This window comes from Phaethon lepturus, unplaced genomic scaffold, assembly GCF_000687285.1.
Source record: "Phaethon lepturus isolate BGI_N335 unplaced genomic scaffold, ASM68728v1 scaffold53579, whole genome shotgun sequence".
Classification (NCBI taxonomy): Eukaryota; Metazoa; Chordata; class Aves; order Phaethontiformes; family Phaethontidae; genus Phaethon; species Phaethon lepturus.
Window position 1 is genome coordinate 739 of NW_010562403.1, and position 12370 is coordinate 13108.

A 12370-nucleotide genomic window follows, 5' to 3' on the forward strand; every position below is an offset into this window, starting at 1 on the left:
GTATGTCTCCTGTTCTTCTGAGTATCTGAACTCTGTAAACTGTGTTATAGGTGACAGTACACTCTTCCCACAACAGGTTGAAAAAGGTGCATGTATTCAGCACTGAGATTTAATTATGCCATCTAGCTTTCCTTGTAGAAAAGCATAGGATATATTCTGAGACTGGTGGATAGTGGGAGGGTATGGGTGCTGGTTCTGTGTGGTGTTGGCTGCTCTGTTGGACTGTGTATGTCTCTGCTCTGTGCTTCTCAGCAGTCTTATTTGCTCGGCTGCACTGTGGTGCTTGGCAGTTGTACTTGATTGGCCCTACATGTTTCAGGATATGCAGCACCAAATGCATAAATCTCCTCTGAACCCTGCACACAGGGGTGCATCATGCTGGCACAGGACTTGCTTGAGATGTAGGTAGATTTGGGGTTGGTTCATGGAAAAACTGTCACGGTTGTCCACATCATGCTCTTTGTTTCCAGCTGTAGAGGATGGACCCTAGAGCTGGCTTGACAAAAGTAGCTCGGGTGTGTCAGAATTTGAGTTCGTACTGAGTAGTGCAGGAGACATACATTTCTATGGCTATAGAAGCAGCACTGTGCAAATGTAGTTGTACTCTGTTTAAATTAAATTCAGCCAGACCCCAGGATGCCTCAGCGTTAAGCCAGTTTGGTTGTCTGCATGTTTGATGTACACCTTAGGCAACTGAGAGTTTAATGTACTTCTGCTGTATACGTTGATTATTAGTATTGTATGTAGATTGTTGTTGTTGTTGTTGATTTCTGTTTTCAAAACAGACTTGCTTTGTTGTAAAGACCAAGTTATTCACCATATGAAATTGGTCACAATTCTTTTTGCATAGATTATTGGTGAATACCAGGTGAGGGAAATTAAGAAAGTATGTACTGCTGTGAGATGTCCAAAATTACTTATGAACAGGAAGTTACTGTGTTGAGCTCTGGGAGAAAGAAATGACTGGGGGCAAAAGTTCCAGGTATCATTTGTTCTAGTGCACTACTTGTATTCTTGAATGAGTGTTTTTCATGTCTAGGCATGTAAATCGCTATGCTATAAAGCTTTTTTTTAAGAATGCCAACAACAAAAAATAGTCCATCCTTCTCAATATTTAATATTTGCTCCCTTTGAGAGCATTAGTGTTGAATGAGTTTCTGCACACAAAACCTAAGTAGGCAAGTCTCTGCACCCTCTGTAAATATACCCTCTAATCCAGCAGCTAGGTTAAATTCTGCAAAATAAAATGTAGTCAAATCCTGCAACAAGAAGAATAGAGTTAAAATGACGTTCTTGTTGTTCAGCAGTAATGGGAATTGTAGGGAAGACAAAAACTGTATCCTTGAATGTTTGTATTACTCTCTGTTGGCTCTTTAAAAACAAAAAAATGTTAGTTTGCCTTATTTTTTAAAGGAAATTATGAAGTGTATGCGTGTTTGTATGCAGGACTTTGAAAGCAACATTGGGATTAGATAATTAATAAAACCAGAATAGGTGAAGTTTGAATAGAAATGTAGGTAGAATTATGGCTGATGTTAACTTAGGTAACACTGGCTCAAAAGGAAAACTGAGTGATAGCAAAGGAAAGGCACAATACTGGGAGCTGTAATGTTTAGTGATCTCTTGGAAGTTCAGTAAATCAGTTTGTTGGTATGGCTGCAGTGCTTAGGGCTTAAATCATAAAGTTCACCTCTGTTGGAAAGAATTTATAGCTCTTATCTTTTGTAATAGCGTATGCCTCTCTTGATTAGTGTTCCACTTAAAATGCATGAAGTGAAATTATTAGATAAAAATGCAAAGTTTTGAGGGACTGACTAAGCAACATGGATTGTGTTTATGAACATTTCTGCATATAGTTCTGGATTGTTCAGTTGTAAAGTCACTTTGAGTGGTAGAGGCAAAAATGCTTGTAACTGTAATGCAGAAGTTTATAGAGCTTCTTTCTAAACACCAGTTAGCTCAAGTGCTCTTGAATATGCTCAAAAAGCAAATTACCGTAAATATAGCGATGAAATAAAAGGCGGTGTTAACATTGTCTGTATCTACTTAATCTGTAGCAACCTATTACAAAGAGTCTTTAACTAACCGGTTTTGAAAACCAGTTATCTAAAATGTCGTATTTTGGCAGATCATCAACATCAATTTCATGTCATAGGAAGAGTTTTTCTTACATTTGTTTTCTCTGTATGAATTCCTTCATGCTTGAAAGACATGATTCAGCTACTGCTAAATCATGAACAATTCTATCAAGTTAAATCTTCATGAGTGGTAAAGTTATCTCCTGAAGCCTGCATGGCTTGCAAAGTGCTTGGTTTGCAGTTCAGTAGCCCCTTTTTGAGTACCTGGAAAAAAAAATTGAGCACTTGAAAGACACTCTCAGTGTTGAGAGATGTGAATTTATTTTTTTCCTCAGATTTTTTAATATAAAAGTATTGAATTACTCATTTAAGAAATCTGGAAGTGACAAAGCAGATAATAAATTTTAGAACACAGATATAACTGATAGCTATAGAAATAACTGACAACAAAAAGATAGTTGTTTAATTGGGAGGAATAAAATAACTGACTGGAATTCCTTGTCACAGCAAAATCACATAGGACCCCCTGATTCACTTTTAGTGCATCTTCTCAAACATGATTTCTCTGTGGGTTTTTTTTGTCTTAACTGACTTCTGTTCCTTGTGGCAAAGATCTTTTTTGTCAGTCTCATTTGGTATTTTGGTACTTGAAAAAGTTAAGTTCTAAACCTACGACTTAGTTCTAAGCTTAATTTCCCAGCTGTACTCTGCTAGAAATTATCAAGTTTACCCTCAGGAACTGAAATTGTTTCAAATTGAGAAGTCCTAAAACAGTTGGCTAAGAATTCGGCCCCCCCCCTCCCCCCTTTTAACAAGTTTCCATGATCTCGGTGTTGTCCACAGCCCTGGGCAATAATTAATTCTGTGTCAAGAAGTTAACTACTGTCTTTCTTCATAAATAACATGTGAAATTATTCTCTGAGGTCACTATGTAGTAATGACGGGATTGTCACTTGACCATCACTAGCAATATTAACTCCCTGGATCCCTGTCTTCTGGAGCAGTCGTCAATTCAAGACAGATGATCAGTTTTATTTATATATCACAAGTGTTTTCCACCTGAAATGTTAAGTTTGTTCATCAATTACACCTTGGTGGTTCTTGCTTTGTTATGAACTACTATGACAAAAGGTCAAAATAGTTGTAAGGCAAGTTTTCTTAAAAATGTCCTGTGTACTCTGTTAATGTAAACAATTCCAGTCCATTTTGGTGACTTTGGATTCCATATACTGTGTGTTTTCTGAGGTCCTGGTTGCAATGCTCTCCTTAAAAGCCTGTAGTCATGTATTTGTCAGCTGATATAAACTGGGTGGTTTTCACTGAGCATTGCTGATCTTTGTCTCTCCATGAGTTAGCATGGGCTTACTTCATGAGTGGGCATGCGGTAGTCTAGTTTTTACTCCAAAGTTCTATTGTGTTGACATTTTAACTAGTCTTTATTTCTTTAATTCATTAAGAACTTGCTGTGAAGAGTCATGAAATATCAGCTGGATTATATTAACTGCCTTTCCCACACTTTACGATTCTGGTAACTTGGCTTTCACTCTCTAACATGAACTATTGCAATCATTACTGAAGACAACTTGCTAATGGGAGCTGCCTTGATTTTCTGCTTTTGTTATTTTACTCATCACTTCACCTAAGCAAGAAGTGCTGGTAGTGTGATCCTGTGGGCTGGGATAAATAAATATGTGTAAGAGCTGATAGCTTCTGTTGCCTTAATAGCTACTTAGTAATTTCCAGAGTATCACAATGCATATAATTTGTGCTTTTTCTATTTTAAAAAACCCAACAACATAACACAACTAACAAAACCAAAGAGCTTGGCAGGGTGAACATTCTTTTGGAGAAGAAATTTGCATCTTCAGAGTCTTAATGGAATCACTGAACCTTCATTTTCATATGTCATGACTTGAAATTTCTTAATTCCAAAATCTCAAAATAAAGAAATACATTTGCATTGGAAAGAGTAAAGTTTTCCTTTTCACATTAGAATCATTGTATTCCAACGCAAAACAAAACCAAAAATGAAGCAATTTCAAAATAATATTTCAGAAACGTAAAAATAATACTGTTGAAATTCTTTTCTGCTGTTACTTTTCTCACCCTGGTTTTTAGGTTGGGTCAAAACTTGGAAATGAAAACTGCACTGTATATACTGATGGAACATGGTCGGAAGTTTCTGTTGCCAGCCTTTAAATGTTCTGACAACTATATCCTCCCATTATTAGTGCAGTAAATTTTTTCCAGTTAACAACTTGATAAAAATTATATACAATTTAACAGAGTTTGCCATTGCTTTCAATAAATTTGTCTGAGCTGAAAACAGTTAGGTTTTAACAGTTAGACTTTACTCTATAAGGCCAACAGTGGCTTTAGGTCTGATACCGGAAAGGTCAGCTTTTTCCCGTTTGTGATACGGATTGTGTACTTCACTGTTGCAGACAGTTACAGACCCCTTCATCATTTGAGGGGGCTGGGATTGGGTAGTAAAGCATTCCTTCTGGAAGCTTCATCTTTTGGAGTTCACTCCATGTAGGTCTCTGTTTGGGTATGACAACTAGGAGAAGAGGGCGCATTGCAAATTATTGTTTCTAAATGCTTTAAAAAAATACATTAAATATCACTTGTTGATAATGCAAGTAGGTGAAACAAAAGGCTGTAATGGGGTTAAATTTGATGTGCTATTTTAATGAAGTATTAGCAGCAAGGTAAGTGTTAGCAGTATTTCTTTTTATAGTGATTGTTAATGTTAACTGAAGTGTAGAGAGTTGGAGACTGTTGTTGTAAAGTCTAAGCATTATATATGTGCACACAGGAAACCTCGACCTGTCTCTCAGCTGGTTGCACAACAGGTTCCTCAGCAATTTGTGCCCCCTACACAATCAAAGAAAGAGAAAAAAGACAAAGTAGAAAAGGAAAAAAGTGAAAAGGAAACAACAAGCAAAAAGAACAGTCATAAGAAAACCAGGTAAAAATTATAGAAACTTTTTCAGTATTGGTAAAAATAATTTTAAAAAGTAAGAAAATGTTCCGGGGTTTTACTGTTTCGTAAGTGCTGTGGCAAACTCTTTCAACAATAAGTCTAAATATTTGTGTGTGAAGTTTCATTATTTTATGATGCCTATTAAAAGCGAAGAAAACCTGCAGTTTGTAATTTTGACCAGAAGATGGAGGCCAGCTGAATACAGGGAGAAAGACTTGGGTATTTTTCTTAAGGGCGTTTCTCACACCATACAAAACTGTAAGTAGGCAATTAGATGATACTAATCTCTGGAAAAGAGAGGGGACAGTAGTGACTACTTTTCATGCAAAATAATAGGAGAGGGAGAACCAGTACCAGACTGCAGAAGAGTGCGCAAGTAACATGGTTATTGCTATCCTTGCAGAATTGGAATAAATTTTGAAAGGCTGAACTATGGTGTAAATTTATGTGACAGGAAATGGCATGTATACTGCCTGTCTCTATGCTACATCTGGGATGCTGAGGGAAACCTTGGACCCTTAGAACTGAGAACATGAAATATTACACTACAGACAAGCAGTAAAACCTTGATCTTGCCTAGGACCAGGTGGAAGGAAGGTGCAAACGACAAAACAAAAGCAGCAAGTTTAACCCCCTAAGTCATCACAGTCTAATCATGAAGTTATTGTGGCAAGAATGCTGTGCCAAAAAGTTCAGAATTATACAGGACATGTAGTCTACTCAATCGTGGGAGGAACTATTGATTTTTTGTTTGTTTGTTTTTGTTTGGGTTTTGTTTCTGTTTTTTTCCTAGAAGCATTCCAAAGTCATCCTGCCAAGGAAGATCCTTTGCAATTAGTTTTGCAGAGAAGTGGCAGATCCTCTTCTTGTGCTTGAAATAGGATCATCAGGATCAGAACCAGGGAGAGATTGAGTCAAGAGAGAACAGTTGTTAAGAAAGTCATAGATAGAGTTAAGGACACTGAGATGTTCCTTCCTTTTCTTTTCCTTTTTCTTTTTCCCCAATGCTCAAATTTCCTATCTTACATCAGGCAGCTGAAGTACTTCAGTTATGAAGTATTTGAAGTTAACGTAGTGAATTTTAATTAAGATAATAGAATATTATAAATTGAAATATTGATGATTGAATTGCAATAGTACATTAAAAATGCAAAAGTGAGGTAGGGAAAAAGGGAGAACGTTTAAAAAATAACTGCAAAAAAATCTTGGACTGAAATACTAGTATTGAGATTTGCATTAAGAATTGCGTTTGAAATAACTAGGCTACTTTTTTAAAAAAATGCTTCAAACAGTTCAATTTTCCACAGAATTGATTCACTAGGTAGGATAGCAAGTTACAAATGCTTGATTAGTTTAAGTATATTTCTTCAGTATCCTTTGAGAAAAGGATATCCTTTTCTCTTTGCCTTAAAACTTGTATATTATTGCTGGAAATGATCATAACAATCTGCATGCACACTCAATATGATTATTAAGCTCCAGGCATGGCACTTAAGCAGGCTAATAATGCTGATTTTTTTTTTTCTCTCCATTCCCATGTTACAGAGCATCAGATTTTCAGTTTTGTCTTAAATTCTTCAGTCACGCTGCTTCAGCCTCAGGGGAACAAGATGTCAAAGCCCATCTCTATTCTAGTGGAGGAAAGGCATGAGGTGTCTCAGCTGCAGTCACTGGGATCCAATTCTACTTCAGACAAAGTCAGATGATAGGGTAAAGGTTAGGGCTTTGCTGTTAGCACACCTGCTAACATGTAATGTCATATTAATTTATTTTATTGCAGCTTGAGATGGTGAAAGCTGTGGAGTCAGTTAAATGCATAAAGCTATGCTGTTCATAATCAACTGTATAAATTCAGCTGTCTGGTGACAGTTTTTCATGGTAGTGAAAGGAAAATAGTAAATTGAAAGTACTTTATGCTTCTCACTAGCAAAAATATGATGGCAGAATATAAGTCAAAGTATTCTTCTCTGGTCTTTATGTTGTAAAAATCAAACAATTGAAAGATTAGATGAAGAGACTTACCCTGTCAACACTGTGTATAATGCTCGGCTCTGTGCATAATTTAAATCTCAGCATATGCCAGGAATACAAGAGTTATACTGTGAAAACGAAGTCCAGTTCAAATAGTATACTAGCAGTCCTAGCAAGGTGTTGAAATGAAGCAATACCTACTGCAAGTTGACACTATTTGTGCTGTTGAATTCCAAAGACAGACAACAGCATTTTCATTATTGAACATTGTTCTCTACTTGGAATTGTTGCTTAAGGCTACTGCAGAGATGGATGCTTCTCTGGATCATATGTATAACTTTCTATAGCCACAATAAAGAAAGACTTAATTTTTAAAAGTGAAAACCGTCATAGTGCAACACATCTGTATTGCTGCACAGCTACATTATTCATAAGGTCAATTTTTAAACAATCACAGGAGAAGGTACTGTGTTATGTTCAGCTGTTTTAATGTAAAACATACTAGGAAACACTCTAACGTAAATATTTGTGGTACGTTATTTTCCAGTGTACTACATGTTGCACACAGCAGTCCTACATACACATGTGTGTTCTCCGGAGCTCCTAAAAAGTAGGAAGAAGACGAGATAATAAGATGGTGTGTGTGCTTTTAATGTGATTATTTGCTTTATTTAGGCCAAGATTGAAAAATGTGGATCGAAGTAGCGCTCAGCATTTGGAAGTTACCGTTGGAGATCTGACAGTCATAATTACAGACTTTAAGGAGAAAACTAAGTCACCACCTGCTTCCAGTGCTGCTTCTGCAGATCAACACAGTCAGAGTGGTTCTAGCTCTGACAACACAGAGAGGGGAATGTCCAGGTCATCTTCACCCAGAGGAGAAGCATCGTCACTGAATGGGGAATCTCATTAAAGTTTGTTTCCTCCAGTTTCTTTAGTCTCTTCTCTTCAAAACATGCAAATACATAACTTCTGTCACCTGTTACCACATTTTCATGACAGATTATCCATGCACAATTGGTATGTTGACTGGAACATAATTTATGCAGTTCTAAAAAAGAAAAAAGTGTAGTGGTAGAAACAATAATTTAAATGCAATCTACAAATGCTTACAAAGCATTTTCAGACCAACTTTTTAATCTTCATATGTAAAGGTGCCATGAAAATGTGGTTTGAATGTTCATTATGCAGTGTTATTGGTAAGTCCATTTTCACTTTTAGTTTAGTGAATTCTAACACAACTCTTGGAGTCTCTACTATTGGCATGTACTGAATTTAAATTTTTATAACATAGTTCAAGCTGCCTAAATATGTATTATTTGAGAATTGTGAAACATAGTTATATGTATGCAAGTCAGAGATCAACTTAATCAACTATTGCTGCAACAGAATTTTCATAATAATTATCTTAAAAACACCTGCTGGTACTTGGTGTGGTTAAATAGGAAAAATGATATTAAATAAAACATTTGTATGAATTTTTGCCAATGTTTGACACATTTTACTAGATTACTGTTACTGAATTATGTTGATGGTTTTACCAATATTTTTTCACACTTTAAAACACTTATTGTAATGTTTACAAGAAAAATAGAAGAACACATTCTAAGCATTGATTGGTTAACCTTACAATTCAGGTAAAGTACTACATTGTCACTGTACACTGGTATTCTATGTTGTGTAACAAATACTGAACCTCAGATGACTATGCATTTGGCAAAAACTAACATTTGGAAATACGGAAGTTTGGAAAAGTTTTTAAAATAACAGAAGTGCAGTTCTCATTTCTGCTTAGTGCTGTTTCCTTGCCCCAGATTTATCTAGTGTCATGTAGTCACTTACCATTTCATTACAGGAATATCAGATATTGCACAAGAATAAGGAAATAACAATACTATGAAGTTTTTGCTCCTGAATCAACTTCTTTAACTTTGATTTGGCCTATTAGAATAGATTATGTCACAAATCATATGAAAAAACTCAGTACCCCACTTTATGGCATAAACCGTCAACATTTATGCACTTAGCAGTACACTGATGTAGGGCAGAACTATTTACAATCCCATTTGGTATTATGTAAAATTACCAATAAAATATTTTTGTGAATACAGATTTTGCATTTTTGTTCACAACCAATAAGTGTTTTGATACACACATACGATCCATGTATAGATTTTAAATTACACGTTCAGGTTCAGTTCAGAAGTCCATTTAGCTCCTTTTAGTGAGGTAGTCCATTTACGCTCCTGTGATTCTTTTCTTTTTCATTAGAAATAAATATATTTTTAAGCCCATGTAAAAGTTGGATGGACCTTCTTGCTAGTGAATCCAGCCCCAAATTATTACCAACGTATGATACATTTTCCTAACAGGTAAAACAATGGATTTTTGTAGCCCCTGACAATTGTGATGTTTGGTGGTTTCTTGTAGTAATGTATTTTTATGTTTTGAATGCAGTACTTCTACAGGCACAATGGTACTGTTCTATTTTGTAAGATGCTAGTTGTGAAATACAGTTAGTTGCATAAAATGAAAGTCTGATGTGATATCTGAGAACATACATACCTCATTCCTTGGTGTTGCTGTTTAAACTTTTTAGACATCAAATGTTAATTATAGGCTATCAGATGGATAACTACTGACCTGTTTATTATGTATTCTGCTTTATCTTACTAAATAGGATGTCTGTTCATTGCCGTTACCTGGCCAAATCTTAGTATCTGTAAAACAACGCATTTTAAGGTTCTTAAATGTTTTTGGGGCTGGGCTGGTGTTCAGAATAACATACAGTACTTTTTAAAAGAAAAATACAGGCGTCTCAACTTTATTTTTTTATGTTTTATTTTTAGGTGGGACTATTTGCAGAATATACTGATGTAATGGATTACAAGAGAGCTGAAACTGTTTAAAGTAAGCAGTTTAATGATAGCAAATCTCATTGCAAGATGTTTTATGAAATGTGTTTCTAATTTAAAATGTAATGAATGCTAACACATTTCAGAATTCCTTGCAAACAAATAATAATCTATTACCAGTAGTTCACTAAATGGGAACCGTATTTTCATTTAACTTGATGTGAATAAACCACCCAGCACTGCCAACAAGAGGTCTCTTTGTATCTTCGGAAATAAGTAGCCATTTGGTTTGGAAGGAAGGTTTACTATGATTCAACTGTCTCTAGAGAGTAATCTCAAAAATGTGGTACAAGTATGGTTATAATCAAGAAGAATGCAGAAAAGTGTCACTGTTCTTTATGGAATAAGACAGAAAAGCAATTTCTAACCACAGATACAACACAAGTAGCTAGGATCTAAAAACTGAGCTGTGGTGGTTTTAACTGAACTATTACATTGCCAATGTTTACATTGCAATGATGCCTGTTTTGGCATTAAACAAAGTTAAGATGATTTTTGCCTGTTTTTGATTAAAGGGATGTGACAATACTGACAGCAGAGTAGACAAATTCTAAGTAGAATATGGCATTTGACTCTCTTCATAATGTTCTAATTTAAATGAACTTCACTTTCATAATTTCTAAATAATTTTGACTTGTAGTAATCCTTAGTCCTTTTTCTAACTGTAAATATATTTAAAAGCATCTTTACTCCACTTATAAAAAGTGAAAATTTAATGTTGTAATGTGTTTTGATTAGCTATTTTTCTCTGTGACTGCTCTTTGCATAAGAACTGTTGTTTGTTAAATTCTATATATGCACCAGTCTTCAACAGCCATACATCCTGGGTAGTTCATGAAATGGTGACCCAACAAAGACAAGTGTGATAGTGTTCCATGTAAATGAGTTCCTTTATGTGCTGATTGATTGTCTGGTTTCAGAAAGGAAAAGGGGGGAGAAATGGGGAAAAATGAAGTATAAATAATTCATTGATAAAATGTACAATAATTTAGTCTCTTATCTGCCTAAATTTGCCACTAATTATATGTGGTATAAAGAAAAGAACAAACATACAGTTGTAGACGATAATCCTTTTTTCCCTGAAATTAAGTAGGTGTATTGGAGATAAACGAAAGTTGTTCTACTTAGTAGCAGGTTAAATTATGCCATATAAACTAACGGAAGTGATAGTAAAAAAAAAAAAAAAAATCAACATTAAAAAAACCTTAAAAATTCTTTATATTAAAAGTCTTGAAATTAAGATTGTGACTGACGTTTTAACCTATTACATATTTCTTTAGATACTTGATGTTTTGCAGCATAGATTGTAAAATCTAAACATTTCTTTTGATTTTATACTTTATGCACTTTTAAAATATTATGGATAGCACATTTTTAGGTAGCCATGTAAGGTGGAATACTTGTCATAATTTGTTGCCACCAGTTCACTATAGTGTTCAGACAAGTCTTCTAAACTTGACACAAATGTATGGCTCTGCATCTTAGGTTCTTTCATTTTTCTCTCTCCTGTCTCAGAAGTGTGACAGTTTCCCACATGATGCTAATAGATTTTACTTTGTTATACAGGGTGGATTTGACATGGAACTGTCTACTGTGTACTTCTTATGTACATCCAGGGTTCTTTAACTGTATCTGCTTGGTTTTTTTCTGTCACATGCCATTATTTGACTTTGCTCCCTACTAGGGAGTCTGGATATGCTTCCTTTCAAATGTCAGAAACTATATGGAAATAGAAATGCAATTTAATTTAATTTTTCCAAAGGCAGCAGCAAGTGCTATACTTGTAGTAAAATAGGCCTGTGCTTACTCGGGAATAAGAGAAGAAAGATAAAAAGTTAATGCTGGTTTTGGCTATCATAATTTGAAAATACATAGTTCTATCAGTGTTAAGATTTGGGTGTGCTGAAAATACGGTTTGCACTTTTGAAGGTTTTTCTTACCTGAAATTACGCCCTGACTTACATCAAAGCAGTCTCAGCCTGAAAGGGTGTAACTTCACAAACTAGCAGAAGCTGTACAGTAAAATCAGTTAAACTGTGGAAGCTCAGTTGGTTTTCTATTGTACTGTCAAAGTTTTAGCAAGAGGAGAAACTGTCTCCTCTTCTTAAGAGACTTACGAGATTTGTCTAAGACAACAATCAGATACTGAGCTTAGTTTGACATCTAGAGAAGAACCCATGTTTTAGTAAGTATTAACAGGACTTAACTACTAAATTAAAATCGTAGAAGTACTTCGGAAGTTAATTACAAATCAATGCTTTACAGACATTGTTGTAACCTTCTGTCTAGGTGGGTACAAATGGAGTAAATGGTGCAACAGCAATGGATAGCTGCACACTTGCTAGTAAATGGTATTATCCAAAAGCAAGTGATGTTTAAGTGACTTTCCTAAGACATTATACAAGAAGATTGTGATATGT

General features: G+C 35.2%; 1 protein-coding gene across 1 annotated transcript; it reads left to right on the forward strand.

The window, feature by feature from the left end:
* Positions 1-4840: 4840 nt before the first annotated feature.
* On the forward strand, positions 4841-9766 carry YAF2 (YY1 associated factor 2; the record flags this gene model as incomplete). The annotated part of the gene is made up of 2 exons (XM_010294236.1): positions 4841-5049; positions 7711-9766. Coding segments are annotated over 2 exons (447 nt in total), but the record flags the coding sequence as incomplete, so codon positions are not given.
* Positions 9767-12370: the final 2604 nt, after the last annotated feature.